The sequence below is a fragment of the Lytechinus variegatus genome, chromosome 9, assembly GCF_018143015.1.
Source record: "Lytechinus variegatus isolate NC3 chromosome 9, Lvar_3.0, whole genome shotgun sequence".
Taxonomy (NCBI): domain Eukaryota; kingdom Metazoa; phylum Echinodermata; class Echinoidea; order Temnopleuroida; family Toxopneustidae; genus Lytechinus; species Lytechinus variegatus.
The window spans coordinates 19,418,432-19,441,910 of NC_054748.1; the positions used below are offsets into that span (position 1 = coordinate 19,418,432).

The following is a 23,479-nucleotide window of genomic DNA, read 5'->3' on the forward strand; positions in this document are numbered from 1 at the left end:
CATAGAATAACAACATATTACAATTTATGCATAAAATCATATACAGTATACACTCATTAATATCAATGGTAAATATCACATTGCCACGATAGTCATTGCTAGACAAATATTATATACATGACATGTATGAAGAGAGAAACATTTGGTTTCCCATAAAATATGTGTTTCAAGTTGTGGTTGGGTTGTTAAATGGTTTCACTTGACTCGAACATCAGAGGCAGAAAGGGGTACTTTATTACTTAGCAAGAGTGCGCCCTCTAAGTGAATAAACATTATAGGTTATCAAAAGTTGAACAAATCACATAAACAGGATACTGTTACAATATATATTTAACATTATGTCTTATATTTAAATTCCCTCACATAGGATACACATGATAAAGATGATGCTTGATATTAAGTAGAAAGCTGAAAATAAAAATTGAGATTCATTGACCATATGCTGTTTTATACATTTTTCGTGAAATTTTCATAAATGAAATAAGTTTTTTTTTCAAGTTTTTAAAACTCCGAAAAATATCAAAGAGTGATGGTCAGACCATCTCCACGAAGATAATATTTATATATTCACACGTTATAATAATGTCTTGATTCACAGCATAGACATCTTTCAATTTATGAAAACATACAAGTATACGCGCATAGACTAATATCAATGATGAAGATCTCACCACCCATGTTGGCATTATTAGTCAAATATTATATACGGTCATGAATATGAATAGAGAATCATATGGTTTGTCATAAAATATTTAATAACAATTTGTCTGATATGCAAGTATTAGAATTTCCCCCACACGGAGGATAAACATGATTAAGATGATGCTTGATAAATGCAAAGCTGGAAATAAAAAAGATGTAAGGAGCGAAATGTTTTTATATGGGTGAGAAACGAGAAAGAAATGATCCAACAATTGTTTTATGTACTTTTACATTATAGCAGCTTACTTTAGCAGAAAATGTCAACTCAGTGGATATCACCCCCCCCCCCATCTTCTGCGATAATAATTATGATATCATGTCATCAATTATTTTCAGCGGAATATATACAGTCTATCCCAAGTGCAGAAAGCGATCTCTCCTGATCGGTACTGCTGGAGGTAATACCAATATAACCCAGGCTTCTCAATCTTGTAATCATTAACAAGGTTTCGAATGTGCCTTAGTTCATTTGTATACTCGTCAATGCTCACCAAACCTTCACCATGCTTCACCTTGGCTATCAGGATTGTATCCCATTGAGATACAGCAGCGCAAAGGAAACTACCCGGTTTCTTTAATTTATGTTGTACAGCACCCTGTTTGTCTATCAATCTGATAGCAGCCCATGATGAAATGATCAGAGAACCATGATAACTAGTGATTTGATAAGGTCCATACCCGTTCCATGGTATCTTCCTGACTGCTTGCCCACCTGCTGTTGAAAATACCTGGATCTTCCTGGCTTCCCAGTAGCTCACATAGATCAGATCATCAGTATCAACAGTGAGATCAGAATCCTCGTCTTCATCTTCAACTACACTTAGAGTCTTAAACATTACATTCAATTGTGTGTACTCTGGTGTATACAGTGTGATGTTGTTTGAAGTATCCATCACAACACATCGACCATCAGAAAGGAACCCTACCCCCGATATTTTAACATTCTTCAGAACTGTCTGCTGAAGCTGACCATCAGTGGAGAAGATATTCATGCCACCTGGGTTACATCCTACTGCCATCCTACCGTCTGGTGTGCCAACCATGGTATTAATGCTACCCTTAGCTGTCAAGGCCACGTTCTTTACATTATCAATATTATAAGTAGGCAAAGAAACGTCCTTTTCATCAAAGGTTTTATTAGTGGGTAAGGCGTCGTTTCTTTCAACTACATTAACAATCTTTCCAAGGCCTAGCTCATCCGCTCCAACATTTCTCTTGAACCTGACACTTTTCCCCTTTCTGCCCGATTTCTTCGGCTGCTCGTAGTCAGGATCCTTTTGATCAATGACCTCTCGTAACTCTTCACACAGAGTGTCGTGTGCAGCCAAAGTATCCATATCTAATGGAATCTTTATTTTGTTAGTTACCATTTCAGCCATGGTCGTCAACTGATTGATGTACTTCTTAGCCGTTGTCTTCATGCTTTCCAGTTCTTTCTCTACTCCTTCAGTCGTTTCCTTGACTTCTTTTAGCAGGCTTTCTCTCTTCTCTGTCAAGTGCCGGACCGCATCATCATATGCTTTGTTGATGTCACTTGTACACTGTTTCTTAGCACTGTCAACACTCTTGGTCTGTTTATCTATGAAATCAATGTACTTCTGAAAGCATGACTGTTGCTTGTCAACCTTTGATTTCAGTTCTCCGATGTTCTTCACGTGTTTATCCTCATAAGCAGCTCCCTCGACGACCTGGTGTCCCTCGTCTTTATGTTCCATCACACCGCATCTGAAGCATGTGAATCTCCTGCAGGTGGAACAGAAGTAATCCTCGTCTTCTTTCGGGTGTTTCCTGCATTTCCGGTATCTACGTACAGACACCTTCCCTGATGAGATCTCACTCATGGCAATGACTTCATGATCGATAAAGCCTTTCCATTGAGAGTGCGTATTAAGACAAGAGGTGCAGAGATAGTAGCCACAGTCTTGGCAGTAGACAGCAGCATGGGACTTGTCCTTTGATTTACAATTTGTGCAAATCTGAGGATGGCCCTCCATATCCTCTATCACTCTTCAAAGCAAGATTTACCTGTAGTTTGCCGACATCTTGGTTTGGGACCTGGGTCACAGCTCTGCAGACAGGGCATCGGATCTGGCAGTTACCGTGACACCCTAAGAGGTTGTCCAGGCAAGTCTTGCAGAAAGTGTGAGAACAAGACAGGATCTTGGGATCGGTGAAGGTAGAAAGACACACTGGACACTCTGTACTCTGGGAGATGACAGTCTTTAATGCTTCAGCCATGGTTGGGTTATAGAAGACTGAAAAATGATTATTACAAAACAAGATGAAGAATAATAAACACGTAAGGGACCGTAGAATCTGCCATTTGACTTACATCACTGAGTAATAAAAGGATCACGTTGGGTTTTTGAATAGGGAAAGGAAGGGGAGGAGCAAGGGGAAATTGGGAATGATAAAATGAGGGGGGACAGGAGAAAGGGGAATGGAAAGAGGAGCTTGGTACGATGGGAATAAATTGGGAAGGTGAAAGGAAAGGAGTGAAAAGAAAAGAAGATTATTAGGAATTATATTGCTTTAAAAAGAGTATTATTTTTATAAGTTTATTTCCAATTAGTCTAATGCCATTTCGTCCAATTACCAAACTCCTTTACTATCATTTGGTCTAACATAAGCTAATCCACTATCCACATCGTCTAATTGCAATTTCTTTCACTCACCAGTTTATATATAACGAGTTGGGCTAACAGCAATTAAGTCTGAAATCTAGTTTAACTGGACTTAGTGTTAATTGGACAAAATAAATTAAAATGAAATGGATATTTATTTAGACCAACTGGTTATGAGACGAAATGGTAATGGACGAACTGGTGATTAGACGAAGTGATGAGTGGACCAAATGGTTTTTAGACAAAATGTTTTTTTTTTCTTAAGTTTTTATTGGGTTTTCATAATTTTGTATAACAATTCACTTATAATTCATACGAGTAATTTAAAATATAACAGAATAAACAAATAAGAAAAGAAAAACAAGCAGCTTACACAATATTAGTTTACACTAGAAGAAGTACAGCTTACATGTATAAATAATAATAATAATTCCATCTTATTAAGCGCTTTTTCTAAAGTAACAAAAAACAAGCCATATCAATAAGATAATAATTGATAAACATGTAGTAAAAAAGTCATTTTGTCTAAAAACCGTTTGGTCCAATCATCACTTCGTCTAATCACCAGTTCGTGTATCGAATTTTAAATTTTTAGGTGTCATTGTAGATAAGCTTTCTTGGAAGTGTCATATTGACAGTATTTGCAAAACAATTTCTCGTAATATTGGTGTTATGAATAAATTAAGAATGTTCCTCCCGTCAACTTCCTTACTCACACTCTACTCTTATAGTATTACCATATCTTCACTACGGTCTGCTTATATGGGGAAACACACATCAAACTTTACTTAACAGGATTTTATTGCTGCAAAAGAAAGCACTTCGAATTGTTTTTTCTTCTCACTGATCCTATTTTTTTCGAAAACAAAATTTTGAAGATCAGTGATCTTTACCTACTCCAGCTCGGTCAATTCATGTACCAATACAATAATAATATGCTTCCTTTTATTTTTCATGACATGTTCTTAAAAAAAACAGCTCCTCACACATTACCCTACTAGAGGGCGCGACGACCTTCATTTGCCCATGCTCAGAACACTGTTCGCCCAAAATACATTTATATATAGGGGCCCAAAATTTTGGAACTCTCTTCACCCAGATATCCAGTTTTCCCCTTCTCTTAATTCATTTAAAAGAAAATTAAAATTCATTTTGTTGCAATTTTACAAAACTTCACATTGATTCCCTTTCCTCTATAATCTATTTGTTTATTTATTGTTTACCTATTTACAGGTTGCCCTCGGTGTTGGTGTCAGATTGACCACACTCCCCCCCTCTCTCTCTTTCCCTCTCCTTCTATCTTTAACTCTCTCTTTCTCCATTTATCCCTTCTTCGGTTTTCGCAGCAATGTTTGTTTAATTTTACTCTTGTTTTGTGTGTTTTATTTTTGTTTTTGTTTTGTTTTTGTGTCTTCATGTCTTTTCTTTGTCTTTTGTCTCTGCTCATCTTTTAATTTTAATTTCCTTTATTATTATCATTATTTATATCTTTATTTAATTATCTATTTTGTATTGCCGCTCGTTTTTTGCCCATATACTTTTAAGTGTTATACTTTATTTTCGTCTGGAGTGGTCCACACTTTATAAGCTTTGCTTTTCAGTGGACCACTCCGTTTTTCCAACATTTTTGATATATTATCTTCTGTATCAGGTGCATATTCTTTATATTTATATCTAACCTCCTTTTTACTTTTCTTTCTGTTTTTAAGCATTTCTCTCTATAACCTTTTCTGTAGGTTGCCCAAAATAGGGGCCTGGGCCCCTTCCCCTTGGATCCGCCCCTGATCAACTGATGACTACAACATATTTCAAAGTGGGTGATACTCCAGAATTCGAACAAAATAATAAGGGAAAATTAAACAAAGAACATACTGGAAATCTCATCAAAAACGTACAAGGACAAACAACGTTAATATGATGTTTTGGATTCCGCAGTATTTGTTCTTTTTTATTTTATTATATGAAATTAGGTTTATTCAATTTTTTCCTCCACGAACTAGAAAAACTGGATTGACAACTGATTTAGTGCATTAGATATTTATTGCTGCAACTTATTTCATTAAAAAGGGACATATTATTCACAAAAATATGAAATAATGAAAAATTATGATGATTTTATGTAATAACAAAAGGAAATAGAAAGTGGGGATGTGACATCATCAGCCCACCTAATAAATATTCATGACGACTGTTTTCACAAAATATTGCTAAACTTTAAACTTCAATAACTTTATCATTAATTTTTGTAATCCGATTCTGATGAAATTTTCGGCATTTTGCTCAGTGAATTCTACTCTATGTATCAAGATATATACATTTCCAGCCCGGACCATCTCTTTAATAATGTACATTTTTTAATCATAAGTGCCTACCACTAAAAAAATGATATGAATGGCTAATGATACATAACCATTGAAGCTACTACAGTAATGATTGGATGCCTATATTCTTCCAAGTAAAGATTTTTTTTTTACATTTTGTATGAAAGTTTTCATACTGACTGAACTGCATGTATTAAATGTGATCATGCCCCAAACTGTAATTGATTATATCAAATTGTTTTCAGTCTGATTTCAAAACATTATCAAGATATACATTCCCAATATCAAAATAAAGTTATCTGGACTTTTGAGGGAAAACTGTAACTAAATACGACCAAAACAAAAACAAAACAAAGAGAAAACATCCGCATTAATTATAATTACAAAAATAAATAATAATGATAATAATAATAATAATAATAATAATAATGATGATAAATGATAATAATACTCGAAGATGCTTTCCCCCACATGGCCCAAAAAAGCTCACAATTTCAGTTTAACTAATTCATGCAAAAAAAAATCAGAATGACATATTAAATGAAGGCAGTTGCCTAGAACAAAAAGTTTTAAGGGACTTGATAAATAACTCAATTTTTCGTATAAACATAAAACCCATTCCAAAGCTTGGCTGGGGTGTAAATTACAGGATTTAATTTTTTTTAGCTTCTTCTTATCCCCCTTATCCCATCCTTAAATTTGTAAGATGAATGTTCAAGAGATATGTTTGCTTTGAATATTTAAATTTTCACAGAAAATCGCTCATTGAAAAACGGATCAAACGGCTGCTAAACATATTTAAAGGTCAAGTCCACTGACTTGAATGAATAGAGAAAAATCAAACTAGCATAACGCTGAAAATTTAATCAAAATCGGATGTAAAATAAGAAAGTTATGACATTTTAAAGTTTCGCTTATTTTTCACAAAATAGTGATATGCACAACTTGGTGGGTCAGTCGATGATGTACATCACTCACTTTTTCTTTTGTTTTTTATTGTTTGAATTATTCAATATTTCATTTTTTATGGATTCGAAAATAATAACCAACTTGACTGAATCATATAGAATTAAATAATGCTAATTTCACATGATCATTGAGGAATTAATTATTGTTTCACTTGACAATGAGGAGAAAATTAGAATATTTCAGATTTGACATATTAAAATAGAAAAGAAATAGAGTGGATGACGTCATAGTCTCCTCATTTGCATACCAACCAGGATGTGCATATAACTGTTTTGTGAAATTAAGCGAAACTTTAAAATGACATAACTTTCTTATTTTACATCCGATTTTGATGAAATTTTCAGTGTTAATCATGTTTGATTTTTCTCTTTTTATTCAAATCAACTTTTTGTTGTGGTAGAATTGACCTTTAAAATTAAAACGTTTAATGATGATGACAATAACAATATGCAACATTTATTACGATGTATCTAAGTGCTGCATTCTGTTATCTAGTTTTTTTCCACATCAGTGACCCTTTACCAAAGATAAAACCCCGGGGGGGGGGGCACTTCCATTCACGAGTGGATACAATGTGCGGCAAAGGGGTCTCGAAAAGCACCTTAAACACGTAATTTCTATATTCTGAAAATGCACCCCTTAACAAGTATTGGCGTGTGAAACCCTACCCTTAACAAGTATTGGGAACAAAACGATACTCTTGGCAAATATTCCCTGAAATGAACCCCTAAACAAGTACAGCTTCTACACCTCGCGCAAATCGGACTCTAAACACGAAGTGTTGGGGAAAAATTTTATTTTATCCTTTCCTTTTTTTTCAAGGAGAGGGAGTGAAATAACTTGTTTGTTGATTTACAGAAGGTATAATAAGAACGCATTTTCTTTCATTATTTCAAAAGACATTTTACTGAATTTTCATTACATGATATATTGGGAAGCTGCTCGGAATAAAAACAATTAAAATTCTAATAAAGTTTTTAATCTTTGAACGATATTCCTCAAACATTCATCGATATCTTATATTTTTTCTGCTATTTTTTACAATAAACTTCTTGTCAGGGTGAACTTTGTCTTTCATCACAGTGAATAATATTCCTTAGCACATAACACATGCACTGGAAAAATTCAAATCAAAGTAAAATAATATCAAATCAGAAATCATCAAATAGACACATCGAGATCTTGATTAAACTAATTTTATTAGATTGCAGCATCCCGCAAATTATACAAATCAATAATTTCACTTTTTGTGACAAAAAATATATAAACCTGAAATCAAGAAAATTAAAAGGCTTTTGCTAGTCTGCATGCACAGACCTTTAGTTTTTGCAATTCACACACTCAGTGCATATTAAAGTCAGAGTCTGAAGTAGTAAGACTAGATTCACTATGTACTGTAGCTGCCTCTACTTAATTAACAGAGTTTGGTGTTAGTCTACACTCTAGACATGGTTTAATCAGAACTGCCAACCTGAACAAGAACATTTTAGTATTCTTAAAGCTGAAAATCAGTATTTTGGTGAGGAATCAGTATTTTCAAAGAAATACCGTAAGACAATACATAAAACTGACACTTTAGAAATCAGTATTTTGCATTTAACCATCAGTATTCTTCTGATTTTTCAGTACTAAATACAGAAAATCAGTACAACTTGGCAGCTCTGTTTAATTGTTTAAGGTTGAAAATTTGAGTCTGTGCTCACAGACTAGCCTTCTGCAGCCTCCATCTGGAATGAATAAGTTGGTACATGTTTACTGTTTCCTATGAATAATAACACAAGATAGTCAAATAAGTATCCAAACCATGTGATGTATTGTATACCTCTAAGTTCAATTTCTCGAATGATGACCAGGGCTCTGTAACACAAAGGTTTGGGATAAATTGCAAATATGAAAGAACCGCCGTTATTGGTTCCCGGTCAGTATTATAAACAAAGTGCACATGCCATGATGATCTTGATTGGTCATTGGTATTTAGCGATTGATTGCAAACATTTGTGTTACGGAGCCCAGATTTGTCTGTGAAACATGTGACTTCGACAGAGCCACCAATATTCTATTAAATCTCTTGTATTGTTTCATGTTGGAATGTCATCCATTAAATTCCCTTTTTCTACATAGAAATAATAAATACTTTTCATTTTGAGGGTTAATAATGCTAAACCTCAACAAATACGCTTCATTATGCACATATATTTTAAAGAATAATATAAAGGTTTTCTACACATTATCCATTAGTCAAATTTTCAATTTTGGGGTCAAGAAGAACTTCATATTTTTGGTTTTGGGGGGAACAATATTTTTTTTAATATTTGTATGTGTCTTTGTTACACTTTTGGGGGTTTCTTTTTTTTCTAAAACAAATTGATTCATTGCTTGGATTTTAAAAGATATGGTTTTTTTTCAGATTCTTTTGGGTTAAGGGTATTCAATATGTGTATCTAAAAATAATAATTAAAACAGTAGTACTATCGATTATGTAAATATTACCAACTTAAAAATCAAAGAATAAGAATAAAGAAAGTTTAAGAAAAATCAGACAAATAGTGAGAAAGTCATGAGTATTTGAATATTGCAATCACTATTGCTATGGAGATCCTCACATTGGCAATGCCACAAGGATGTGTGATGTCACTGATGAACAACTTTCCCTTTGGTGGACTATAAAATACCCTCAAAATGTCTTTTTTGCTTTTTCTTATGATGATACAAACTCTTTATCCATGATGTATTCTTCAAAAAAATATGTATTACATGCCCTTATGTAGAAAGAACACATGATTTATGGATAGATGTGATAAAAGAGGCAATTCAAGTGAAATATATACTAAAGTTATGGGGAGAGTTGTTCACAAGTGACATCACACATCTTTGTTGCATTGCCAATTTGCTATCTCCATAGCATTAAGTGATCGCAATATTCAAATGCTCATAACTTTCTCACTATTTGTCTGATTTTTCTCAAACTTTCGTTGATCTCTTTCTTTGATTTTTCTGTTTTCACAAAAGCTTTCTTGTTCCAATGGTTTCATTCTCCTTTAATTACATTAATTATAACAAATGTTGTGTGGACAGGGCTGTTGTGGTAAGCAGTTCTGAAACTGACAATGCTACCCTGTATAAATAAAACTACAAATAAACTAATAAATAAATAAAATATTTTCTTCATCCTTGTCTTTGATGCTCCTCTTTTGTATTTTTTTGTTCACAACTTGAAACATTATATGAAATCACAGACCTATTACAACTGGTTAGTCGGCAGAAAGGTCAATAAATAATGAATACATGTATATATCTTTCTTTTACTTTACAAGAGAATCTTAATCATAATCTAAATGTTAGATGGTATTTATAGTTAAGCTTAACTTTCGCATCGAAGTGTGCAGAGAGGACAGTTCGTGATGCGTGCGAGGAATTTTATCAATGCTCAGTACATTTTCACAAAATAGCTTTATTTCGTGTCGTGAAATTACATAGATAAAATAGAAACTAATAATTTATTACACAATATTAAATAAATAGATACAAACATGTATATATATTGCAACATAAATACCGTACTATAGAAGATTTCCATGTAAGATCACTCTGAGATCACATTTGATTTCAATAACTTTCCCACTATAAATGCACTTTTAAAAGTTTTCAATAAAAAGTTTGGGTTGGTCCCAAAAATGGTCTCTAAGACAGGTTTGACAATTCACAATGCACTTAAAAGAGGGAAAAAATATCCCAAGAAAAAATCTAAATGCATTGGAATGTAAAATGTCATTAAACAGCCGGCAAAATGCATTTTCAACTAGGAGTATAAATAACTGGAATGCTTTACCTCAGGAAGCAGTTTCTGCATCTAGTGTCAATATGTTCAAATTAGAGGCATTGGAAAAACCATCCACTAAAGTTTTTACCCTACCAGAGAATAATCCAACGTGACGAGGGGCAAATAAGCTCCAAGCTTTACGTCTCTACATCCAAGTAAATCCAAGTAAGTAAACACCTTGGCACTACACATTCCATTGCTCTGTATAATAATGCACTTCATTCATATAGCGCCTTTGCATCAGATACAAAGTCTATAAAACAAAGAATAACATTGGAAACCGTACAGAAAATTCAGAATAAGTTAGGTAAGTTTTTAGGCCTTTTTTTAAATGAGAAAAGTGTTTGGGAGTCTTTAGTGAAGGTGGCAAGGAGTTCCATGTTCTGGGGGCAACGGTACAAAAGGCCCAATCACCTATTTATTTAGCAGTAAGAGTATTACTAGTGGCTGAGCGAGTGTTGCATTTGGATGTGTGTGCAAAGAGGTCAGCTTAATAAGTTGGGGCTTGATTGTTAACACATTAACACTGTATGATATAAAGGCTTGGTCCCGCTGCACTTAAGAATGCAAAGAAGATGTAAAACGAAAAGAATCTTGCCATCCGTTGGACAATGTTATGTATCCATTGTTTCATCTTTGCAGGATACGTGTTTCTTACGCTCTATATCCATCGAGCATCCATCTACTGTGATTTCATTTATGAATATGTTTTCTGTCCATCGGCCATTGGGACCAGGTTTTTTTTTTATGAAAGTGACTTGGTGCAGTGGAATTAACTCTCATCCTACTGTGAGGTCGTAGGTTCAAATTCCATTCCATTTATTCATTTCTTTGATACTTAGATAATGTAAATGGGTACCCAGTACGAGAGTGCTGCTGATAGAATTCAGGGCAGCACTGACCAGCCAGGACGGGGTGTTCTGTACTTAGATGGCCAAAACACCAACGACTCCTTGTAGACCACCTTCCTATTAAGCTCCCATAATAGTCCGGCAGCCCAGGAGGTTTATTCAACCGAAAGCCGGACAAGCAAATGACCCCATAGCTGGATGGCATGGACCTTGAAGTTTACAAACATGCATTGCTGCCGGGTTCTATGCGTGGTCTTCCCTCCGAAATGACGTAATATATGACGTCACTACAAAATGGTCCTATTTCACCATTTTTCAGACATTGTACACATAGCATAAAGTCAAGGGAGAATATCTCAGCCAAATCATGCTTGTTTTGTATGAAACTTTCACAATGTATTATTCGAGTAGTGCACAAGAGATATGCAAAATTTCACGAACAGAAATTATTGTTTACATATGCAAATTACATAATGAAATTTGCATATCATTAGTTTTGGAGATTTCTCGCATAAAAAAATGTCAAAAATCGATTTAGAAATTTATTTTCTTTTGTAGTGTACTTTATTTATTTTTTCTCTCAAGCATAATACCATTGTCTTCATCTATATCTCTACTTTAAGAAAATATATAACAGTAATTGAAAAAGACATTATAGACTGTGATTTCAGCCCCCTTTCCAATATGGTGCGCACGTAGAAATCGTGCGTTTTTGGCCTATTTTCACCATATGGCTGAGGTGTGCGAACGATATGCCTACTTTATTGATGTTTCCTGCATTTTGCATATTAAATCTTCCAAACAACATATTTTCTTCTTCATTATGTCTCTGGTGATCAATCAATGATTTCAGCAAAAATTGATTCCCCACTGGGCAGTCTATAGGCTACGTTTTCAGCCTAGTTTTCAACAACGAACCTATACCATGTATGACTGCATCGTTGTAGTCGAGTCGGATAAGGGGGTTTCTATGTACCATCAAAACATTTTTCACTCGATGTTTTGGTATTTGCCTAAAGTGTCTAGTTAATGAATCTTGATGTTCCCTTCCCAAAATCGTGCCCAACGGAGTTCAAAATTGGTATCTTTGGCAGCCCTCTTGGACATTTTTAATGAAAATCAATTATTTTCATATTTTATTGCACAAAGTCTGACAATGGGAAATTTTAAATCAATACGCATTTCACTAGGATTTGGATAGTAGAAATCGGTTGAAATTGTTTTCTGAATAGTCCGGTTAATATATTAAAAAAAAGAATTCATCAAAAATTTTGAACCAAAATGTTCAAGTGCATTGACATCTATCTGTTTCATCTTGCATCCGATCGCCTTTGTTGATGTGCCTAACATGCAGAAAATAACGTACTTAGCGATCGATAGAAAGGTATGTATTACTTGTATAATGTGTATGAGGGTAAAAGGCATTTTCTACACAAAGCAATTTTTATGATAATTAAATCTCTTGAAAAAGATAGAAGTTCGAGGCATTGCTCTGCATTTTCATTTTGCATACAATTACTCTCGGGCACCTTAAAGCATAGTCCCACAAGAACCAGTAAAATGTTACATACAGTACCATACCATTATCCATAGCTTGACTATGATGATATCGTGCTTTTCGGAGCCCCCAATGTGGTAACATTTTGTTTTGAGTATGTAATTTTTTCCTTTAAATCACTTTTCTCTATCAGCTACATATAAACAAATTGGGGCATAGCAAAGCCTAACCCTCAGGGGGCTGCCAAAGTCGCCCAATCTTTTTTTCGTATCTTGCCAGTTTCTCGGAAAATTAGTCACTTTGAGGCAAACAGTGTTTCTGCCTTGCGGCAAAGCCCTTGTTTTTGTTTTGTAACCACATAAAGAGACAAAGTAGGATCTTCTTTATCAGTTACATATGTCTATTTTCATTTTTTATTGTAAAAAAATGCAATGTTTGAGCCCCCATTCAGACAAAAGGGCATTTCTGCTATATAGTAAAGCTAGCTTTGATTTTGGAAACCACTTTGAAATAAAAGAAGAGGCATTTTTATCTATCAGCTACATGTAAAAAAAAGTGCCGTACATCGACTGCTACCTTCTTCAGAGGCTCCAAGATTGGCAGATTTTCCCCATATTGGAAAAAATATGGAAAAGGGGTGTGTGACTTTCGGAACCCCCGGAGGGGATAGACTTTGCTGTGCAACCACTTATTAGCAGCAGATTGAAGAAAGTCTACTCCTTTAATTCCATGTAGTTTCAAAAGAATGAAACTGGCTTCACCATATAGCAGAAACGCTTTTTGCCTGAATGGGGGCTCGAAAATAGCACATTTTCCCATAAACAGGTAAAGTATGGAAAAAGGGTAGGTGATTTCGGCGACCCCATAAGGGGGGTATGTTCCAATATGCCAACACCTCTTTATATGCAGCAGATAGAGGAAACTCTACTCTTTCGTCTCCATATAGTTTAAAAGCAATAAGATTAGTTTTACTATATAGCAGAAACACCTTTTGCCTCAATGGGGGCTCGAAAATAGCATATTCTCCCCCAAAATAGTCAAATTATGAAATAGGGTAGGTGATTTTGGTGACCCCCTAAGGGGGTATGTTCTAATATGCCAACACCTCTTATATGTAGCAGATAGAGGAAACTCTACTCTTTCGCCTCCATATAGTTTAAAAGCAATAAGAGTAGTTTTACTACATAGCAGAAACCCCTTTTGCTTCAATGGGGGCTCGAAAATAGCATATTTTCCCATAAATATATAGTTAAAATATGAAATAGGGTAGTTGAATTTGGCGACCCCCCAAGGGAGGTATGTTCCAATATGCCAACACCTCTTTATATGTAGCAGATAGAGGAAACTCTACTCTTTCGTCTCCATATAGTTTAAAAGCAATAAGAGTAGTTTTACTACATAGCAGAAACACCTTTTGCCTCAATGGGGGCTCGAAAATAGCATATTTTCCAATGATTTTGCAAATTACGTAAAAGGGGCGGGTAACTTTGGCAGTTCCTAAAGGAGGTAGGCTTTATGGTACCAGCACTTCTTTATATGTAGCAGATAGAGGAAACTCTACTCTTTCGTCTCCATATAGTTTAAAAGCAATAAAAGTAGTTTTACTACATAGCAGAAACACCTTTTGCCTCAATGGGGGCTCGAAAATAGCATATTTTCCAATAAATAGGTAAATATGGAAAATGGGTAGTTGAATTTGGCGACCCCCCAAGGGGAGTATGTTCCAATATGCCAACACCTCTTTATATGTAGCAGATAGAGGAAACTCTACTCTTTCGTCTCCATATAGTTTAAAAGCAATAAGAGTAGTTTTACTACATAGCAGAAACACCTTTGCCTCAATGGGGGCTCGAAAATAGCACATTTTCCCATGAATTTGCAAATTACGTAAAAGGGGAGGGTAACTTTGGCAGTTCCCAAAGGTGGTAGGCTTTACTGTACCAGCACTTCTTTATATGTAGCAGATAGAAGAAAGTCTACTCTTTCGTCTCCATATAGTTTGAAAAAAATAAAGGTGGCCTTACTACATAGCAGAAACACTTTTGCCTCAATGGGGGCTCGAAAATTGCATATTTTCCCATAAATAGGTAAAATATGGAAAAAGGGTAAGTGATTTCGGAGACCCCCTAAGGGGGTATGTTCCAATATGCCAACACCTCTTTATATGTAGCAGATAGAAGAAAGTCTACTCTTTCGTCTCCATATAGTTTGAAAAAAATAAAGGTGGCCTTACTACATAGCAGAAACACTTTTGCCTCAATGGGGGCTCGAAAATTGCATATTTTCCCATAAATAGGTAAAATATGGAAAAAGGGTAAGTGATTTCGGAGAGCCCCTAAGGGGGTATGTTCCAATATGCTAACACCTCTTTATATGTAGCAGATAGAAGAAAGTCTACTCTTTCGTCTCCATATAGTTTGAAAATAATAAACGTGGTTTTACTAAATAGCAGAAGCACTTTTTGCCCAAATGGGGGCTCGAAAATAGCATATTTTCCCATTAATGGGCAAAATATGTATAATTATCGGGTAACTTTAGCAGTCCTCAGAGGGGGTAGGCTTTGCTGTAACAGCACACCTTTTTTGTAGCAGATAGAGAAAACTCTACTCTTGTCTCCAAATAGTTTAAAAACAATGAAAGTGGCCGTACTACATAGCAGCAACACTTTTTGCCTCAATGGGGGCTTGAAAAAGCATATTTTCCCACAAATATGAAAAAGGGTGGGTGATTTCGACGCTCCCTGAAGGGGTATGCTTCAGTATGCTAGTAGCAGATAGAGGAAACTCTACCCTTCTTATCTCCATGTAGTTTAAAAAGAATGAAAGTGGCTTTATTCCATATCAGAAACGTTTTTTACCTTAATGTGGGCTCCAACTGTCCAAAGTGGCATATTTTCCAATAAATGGGTAATAATAGTATTTGCCCTTTAACTAGGCAAATAAAGACATACATATTGTCATGAAGCGTTACAGTATTATCGGTATAATATATCCTCTTTCGTGTCGAATGCTGATATTTTGAAATAGTTGTTGATGTTAATGATTGAACAGATAGATATCAATGCACATGCAAATTTTTGACCAAAATCATGCCCATTTCGGGATAAATCTTATTTCAAAATATATCATCAGAAAACAAATTAAATCGATTTCTACTATCCCAATCATAGAGAAATGCGTATTGATTAAAAGATTGTCCCATTGTCAGACTCCGTGCAATAAAATATGAAAATAATTGATTTTCATTTTTAAAAAGTCCAAGAGGGCCGCCAAAGATATCAATTTTGAACCCCGTTGGACACGATTTTGGGAAGGGAACATCAAGATTCATTAACGAGACAGTTTAGACAAATACCAAAACGTTGATTGAAAAATTGAGTGAAAAATATTTTGATGGTACACAGGAACCTCTTATCCGACTCGACTACAACGATGCAGTCTTACATTGTATAGGTTCGTTGTTGAAAACTAGGCTGAAAACGTAGCCTATAGACTGCCCAGTGGGCAATCAATTTTTGCTGAAATCATTGATTGATCACCAGAGACATAATGAAGAAGAAAATATGTTGTTTGGAAGATTTAATATGCAAAATGCAGGAAACATCAATAAAGTAGGCATATCGTTCGCACACCTCAGCCATATGGTGAAAATAGGCCAAAAACGCATGATTTCTACGTGCGCACCATATTGGAAAGGGGGCTGAAATCACAGTCTGTAATGTCTTTTTCAATTACTGTTATATATTTTCTTAAAGTAGAGATATAGATAAAGACAATGATATTATGCTTGAGAGAAAAAATATCAAATAAAGTACACTACAAAAGAAAATAAATTTCTAAATCGATTTTTGACAATTTTTTATGCGAGAAATCTCCAAAACTAATGATATGCAAATTTCATTACGTAATTTGCATATGTAAACAATAATTTCTGTTCGTGAAATTTTGCATATCTCTTGTGCACTACTCGAACAATACATTGTGAAAGTTTCATACAGAACAAGCATGATTTGGCTGAGATATTCTCCCTTGACTTCATGATATGTGTACAATGTCTGAAAAATGGTGAAATAGGGCCATTTTGTAGTGACGTCATATATTACGTCATTTCGGAAGACCACGCATAGAACCCGGCAGCAATGCATTTTTGTAAACTTCAAGGTCCATGCCATCCAGCTATGGGGTCATTTGCTTGTCCGGCTTTCGGTTGAATAAACCTCCTGGGCTGCCGGACTATAAGATGTAATCTAATCATTATTTCCGAAGCTGTAATGTAAATGAGAAGAAAATGGCATATGCAAATTGCATGGACTAATAATATACTGTAATAATAATCAGAAAAATAACAATAACATTAGGGCACTAGTATTTAACTTGTTTTGAGAGATTCCTCAAATATAAAGAAATATAGAATTTACCTGAATTTCAGACCCATCTTATTTCAAAGAGCAAATGCTGGTTATTCTTTTTCCGTTACTTATTTCTTCAACCAGTCGACTGTGTGCGCGGGTGATCGAATTATACGGCGACAGTTTTTGGCACTAGTATTCAACCTGTCGGCACTAGCATTCAACCTAGCGATGAAAGATGGCCCTGTTTCTCAATCTGCCCTTGTCTCATCCGAATATGGACTAGACCATTTGAGATGAGACCAAACAAGGAATTAATCGAAGCCAGAGACTTACATAGATCTAGATCTAATTTAGCAATCTAAACCCTTTTGAGATTTGCTATCTATCCTCACTAGGTTGAATACTAGTATCATTCAGTGCAAAAGGTCATCGCCGCATAATTCGATCCTCCGCGTATAGTCGACAGATTGAAAGAAGAAAATACCGACAACAGATTACCCTGGAAATAACAAAGGTATGAAATCAAGATAGATTCCATATTTCTAAGTATTTTGGGGAATATGTCAAAATCTTTCAATTATGCCGGGTTGAATACTAGTGCCCTTACGGTACTGCAGCTATCCTAGGAAATCAAGTAGGTTGTCCCCACCAACAGCCTTCTGCTTCTGTTGACTCGTTGCACCGGTGCTGGCAAACGGATCAAATCCTGCAGCCATTCCCGTTCCTTGTTGCTGCACGTTTGACCTCGGCAACGACCTCTGACCTGTGCCCGTAGAACCTCGGCCGTAATTTCCCATCATGCCTTGCTGTCCGAAGGCACCCTGTCCTTGATGATTCATATTTCCGAATGACCCCTGACCCATGCCTCCCTGCGACCCCTGACCAAATGCCGCCTGGGCCATGCCAACTTGAGATCTCTGGAAAGAGTTCTGCCCCATTGGAGGGTTAGCGGGGTGTGGGGAATTCGCCGAAGACATTTGATTGAGCGTCCTATTGGACTTCTGCGACTGGGACGGCGCTAGGAGGGAATCGAACGCTGACATGTCAATGTTCTTTTTCGCTTGAGACGGTTGGCCCATTTGAGGAACCTTCTGTGGCACGTTACCGACCGGCTGCGAGAGAAAGGAAGAATTTGAAAGGCCCATTCCCCCTGTCCCAACGACACTCCCTGCAGACACAGTACCCGATGGTGAGTAAGGTGAACTGTTCATGCTGCTAATCCCGCTTGAGAGAAGACCAGTATTGCCACTTCCACCTGTCCTGGTGCCCATACCCACACTCTCCACTCCCGCAGCCTGGCCTTGACCCTTACTCCTGGAATCCATCAGTGACCCCGTCAGATCCTTGGCAGTAGACCTTGACGGTTGCTTCACGGCATCTTCAGGCTGGATCGCCTTCTGATTCTTCAATCTCTGTTGGAATTCCTGCTCCTTCTGAAGCCGTTGTTTCTCCTCCAGGCTCAGGGAGACCTGGGACGGACGTACAGGAACAGGTTCCGGTCTCTTGCTGGAGGAGCTGTTCGCTTGGCTGGATAGGGACTGTTTCTCGATCACAGGGCTGCTCTTTCCGTTAGTGTGACTGTCCAAACCAAACATCTGGTCAATCTAGGAAATTAAGGTTTGACATTTTATTAAATTACGAATACTTGTAAATGTGATTAGCTTTTAAAGGTCAAGTCCACCCCAGTAAAATGTTGACATGAATAAATAGAGAAAAATAAAACTAGCAAAACGCTCAAAATTTGATCAAAATTGGATATAAATTAAGAAAGTTATGACATTTTTAATGTTCCAGTTAATTTTACTAAAGAGTTATACATACATCGTGGTTGGTATGCAAATGAGGGGACTGGTGACATCATCCACTCACTATTTCTTTTGTATTTCATTACATGAAATATAAAATATTCAAATTTTTCCCTCGTTGTCCTGTGAAACCAAGCTTTATTCCTCCCTGAACATGTGGAATTACCATTGTTTAAATATTTTCTGGTGGTGTCAATTTGATCCTTATTGTCAAATCTTTAAAAGTTGAAATATTCTATAATTCAAACAATAAAAACACAAAACAAATAGTGAGTGAAGACATCGACTGTCTCATTTGCATGTTGTCATCCAGGTGTCAAGTAAGATTAAATATTTCACAAAGAAATACATCAGAATTCTTTCCTAAAGCAATAACCTTTTAAACAGACTTTAAATCATGCTTATCGATTTTCCTGTTAAAAACAGAAGCCAACCAAGCAATATGATATCTTATATCTTCCTTTTACATTTTAACTGGCATGCAAGCGAAAAAAAATCTAGTCACTTAAAAGTGTTTATCATAACACTGTAATACAGTTAATTATATTTTTTTCTACTCACTCCTGTCCCTCCAGAAGTATTGCTCTCCCCTCTCGATGACAATGGAACATCTCCATCTCCTTGACTGGTTTGTAGCTTCTGGGCAAATTCCACTGATGTCCTAGGGGTGTACAATTAGAGAAATGTATCATTTCAACAAGTCTTTACATTAAATCTAAAATTGCCATAAATGCTTCTTCATGTACCTGCTAATCGGCCAATAATTTCATTGTACTTCCTTTGAAAAATATCCATCAATTAAAACACTCTAAAACAGAATATTTAAGTGTTGTCGATCCTTATTTAATTTACCATTTTTTTTTCAATAAACATTGATAGAGAAGGCTTGCAAATCACTGAATCACTAAATATCTGGGGAATTGCAGAAAGATTGAAGTCTCAATAAAATCACATTTAAATTCTGTCAGAGAATATGACTTCAATAATAGGTGTATTCCAAGGGCCTAAAAGCTCCGTGGTTTATGTAGATTTTCTGTAGAAATTACCCTTATTTACCACGTTTATTAAAAAATTCCACTGCTGATGCGCACTTTTGTCACAATGCGCCAAGTCGATGCCTGTTGCCTTGGTTATCCATGCTATTTTATTCATGAGTCCACTCTTCAAACAGTGGAATCATGCATAAAATAGTGTATCTTACCATGGTAACAGGCGACAATTTTGCGCACTGTGACAAATGCGCGCATCAGCATTGGACATTTTTAATACACGCGCTCGATACACGCTAAATTAAGCGTAAATTTATACAGGAAATCTGCATAAACCATGGATTCAACCGTGGGTTTTCAAAACCACCTTTGTGAATTCGGGCCATTTATGTTTTAACCAACGAACATAGAGGGCAGCAACACACAAGCTGTGTGTTGCTGCCCTCTACGTTTGTTGGTTTTAACTTTAAAAGATGAGATGGAAAGAGAGAGGGGAGGAATGGAAATATTTATAAAACAAAGGCATGGTAAAGGAGTCATGTGTCAAAAGAATTTTAACATACTTTTGTTCTTCTTGTAAAGCATTGAGTTGTTCCAGTTTGACCCTTTGTTCCTTCTCAACCAATTTGATGAGGTCTCTTATCACTGACATGTATGCGTTAAACTGTGATACACAAACAAAAGAAATGGTACCAATCTCCTTATCACTGACATTTATGCATTAAACTGATATATAGATGAAAGAAATGGTACCAATCTCCTTATCACTGACATGTATGCATTAAACTGTGATAGATAGATGAAAGAAATGGTACCGATCTCCTTATCACTGACATTTATGCATTAAACTGATATATAGATGAAAGAAATGGTACCAATCTCCTTATCACTGACATGTATGCATTAAACTGTGATATATAGATGAAAGAAATGGTACTAATCTCCTTATCACTGACATGTATGCATTAAACTGTGATAGATAGATGAAAGAAATGGTACCGATCTCCTTATCACTGACATGTATGCATTAAACTGATATATAGATTAAACAAGTGGAATGCCTCTGGCCGTCTCACCTGCATCACGCGGTTCAATATAGCAGCAGTGCTGACTTTGAATACTACTCTAACTCGCACAAGATGTTCAGTGATACATGGTTACTCTTATGTCCACTTTTTATGAACTAGACCAATAAACTTAGAGATATGATGGTTATTCAACAAAAAACCCCAACATGGCCAAAGTTCATTGACCTTACATGACCTTTGACCTTGATCATGTGACCTGAAACTCAAACAGGATGTTCAGTGATACTTGATTACTCTTATGTACAAGTTTCATGAATCAGATCCATAAACTTTCAAAGTTATGATGGTAATTCAACAGATACACCCAATTCGGCCAAAGTTCATTGACCTTTGACCTTGGCCATGTGACCTGAAATGCGCACAGGATGTTCAGTGATACTTGATTACTCTAATGTCCAAGTTTAATGAACTAGACCAATAAACTTTCAAAGTTATGATGGTAATTCAACAGATACCCCCCATTCGGCCAAAGTTCATTGACCCTAAATGACCTTTGACCTTAATCATGAGACCTCAAACTTGCACAAAATTTTCAGTGATGCTTGATTACTATTATGTCCAAGTTTCATGAATCAGATCCATAAACTTTCAAAGTTATGAGGGGAAATCAACAGATATCCCCAATTTGGCCAAAGTTCATTGACCCTAAATGACCTTTGACCTTGGTCATGTGACATGAACCTCATGTAGGATGTTCAGTGATACTTGATTAACCTTATGTCCAAGTTTCATGAACTAGGTCCATATATTTTCTAAGTTATGATGACATTTCAAAAACTTAACCTCAGGTTAAGATTTCGATGTTGATTCCTCCAACATGGTCTAAGTTTATTGACCCTAAATGACCTTTGACCTTGGTCATGTGACATGAAACTCTAATAGGATGTTCAGTAATACTTGATTAACCTTATGGCCAAGTTTTATTAACCAGGTCCATATACTTTCTAAGTTATGACGTCATTTCAAAACTTTAACCTCAGGTTAAGATTTGATGTTGACGCCGCCGCCGTCGGAAAAGCGGCGCCTATAGTCTCACTTTGCTTCGCAGGTGAGACAATAAATGGTACCAATCTCCTTATCACTGACATGTATGCATTAAACTGATATATAGATGAAAGAAATGGTACCAATCTCCTTATCACTGACATGTATGCATTAAACTGATATATAGATGAAAGAAATGGTACCAATCTCCTTATCACTGACATGTATGCATTAAACTGATATATAGATGAAAGAAATGGTACCGATCTCCTTATCACTGACATGTATGCATTAAACTGATATATAGATTAAATGAATGGTACCAATCTCCTTATCACTGACATGTATGCATTAAACTGTGATAGATAGATGAAAGAAATGGTACCAATCTCCTTATCACTGACATGTATGCATTAAACTGATATATAGATGAAAGAAATGGTACCAATCTCCTTATCACTGACATGTATGCATTAAACTGATATATAGATGAAAGAAATGGTACCAATCTCCTTATCACCGACATGTATGCATTAAACTGATATATAGATGAAAGAAATGGTACCAATCTCCTTATCACTGACATGTATGCATTAAACTGTGATAGATAGATGAAAGAAATGGTACCAATCTCCTTACATCTGACATGTATGCATTAAACTGTGATACACAAACAAAAGAAATGGTACCAATCTCCTTATCACTGACATGTATGCATTAAACTGATATATAGATGAAAGAAATGGTACCGATCTCCTTATCACTGACATGTATGCATTAAACTGATAGATGAAAGAAATGGTACCAATCTCCTTATCACTGACATGTATGCATTAAACTGTGATACACAATCAAAAGAAATGGTACCAATCTTCTTCACTGACACATGTTACTCAATTTTGTCCAATTACCATTTCAAAGCAAGGATGTGCTAAAAGCTCAATAATGATCTCATTAAAAAATCTCATAATTCATTTTAGGAGACTTATTGTTGGTTTGGGATTGGCAGGTCAAATGATGATGATGATGTTGAATATCTTACCTGATTTAGATTGAGGTTATTATCAATGGAGAGCGGGAAGAGGAATGGAAGTAACTTAGTGGCAGCGACATCCTTGCTGATTCCCAGCTTCTTATGGGTCATAGCCACTTTGATGATACCTGAAACAAAAAGAAAGCATGTCTTCGGTCATTTGGCAAGTTTGGTATTTAAATGATACATTACCATGGTAATCATAGGCGACCGCACACCTTACGATTGGTCTGCGGCCCGATTTCAGAATAAAATGTAGTAGAATTTGATGCTAATATTGAGACTTGGAATATCTTACTGTGTAATGTTCTAAATCATCGTACGAATACTTATGTTCAAATCTGTGACAATGCTATCATCCTTCTTAAAATAAAAGCGAATTTAATATCTAGTCCTAATGATGTCATAGCAGTTGTACGATTGCCCACGATTTGAAACAAATTT

General features: G+C 35.8%; 2 protein-coding genes across 2 annotated transcripts in view; both read right to left on the reverse strand.

The window, feature by feature from the left end:
• Window positions 1-1,034: 1,034 nt before the first annotated feature.
• LOC121421875 (tripartite motif-containing protein 2-like) lies at window positions 1,035-2,940 on the reverse strand. Its single transcript, XM_041616676.1, has 2 exons — window positions 2,728-2,940; window positions 1,035-2,654 (listed from the first exon to the last, which is right to left on the reverse strand). Exons 1-2 carry the CDS (start codon window positions 2,938-2,940, stop codon window positions 1,035-1,037), a joined length of 1,833 nt encoding a protein of 610 aa, XP_041472610.1.
• Window positions 2,941-17,583: 14,643 nt separating this feature from the next.
• Window positions 17,584-23,479, reverse strand: part of LOC121421193 (SCY1-like protein 2) — a 36,694-nt gene continuing 30,798 nt past the window's right edge. Inside the window, exons 13-16 of the mRNA XM_041615854.1 lie at window positions 23,045-23,163; window positions 20,494-20,594; window positions 19,503-19,602; window positions 17,584-18,740 (exon numbers count right to left, since the gene is read on the reverse strand). Of these exons, the coding sequence (XP_041471788.1) occupies window positions 17,754-18,740; window positions 19,503-19,602; window positions 20,494-20,594; window positions 23,045-23,163 (1,307 nt within the window). The 3' untranslated portion in view covers window positions 17,584-17,753. The remainder of the gene's footprint in view (window positions 18,741-19,502; window positions 19,603-20,493; window positions 20,595-23,044; window positions 23,164-23,479) is intronic.

Excerpts from the sequence above, each read along its gene's own strand:
- LOC121421875 (XM_041616676.1), bottom strand. The coding sequence starts at position 2,940 with ATGGCTGAAGCATTAAAGACTGTCATCTCCCAGAGTACAGAGTGTCCA. Across the intron at positions 2,655-2,727 it reads AAGATGTCGGCAAACTACAG|GACAAGTCCCATGCTGCTGT; the intron begins GTAAATCTTGCT and ends TGTAAATCAAAG.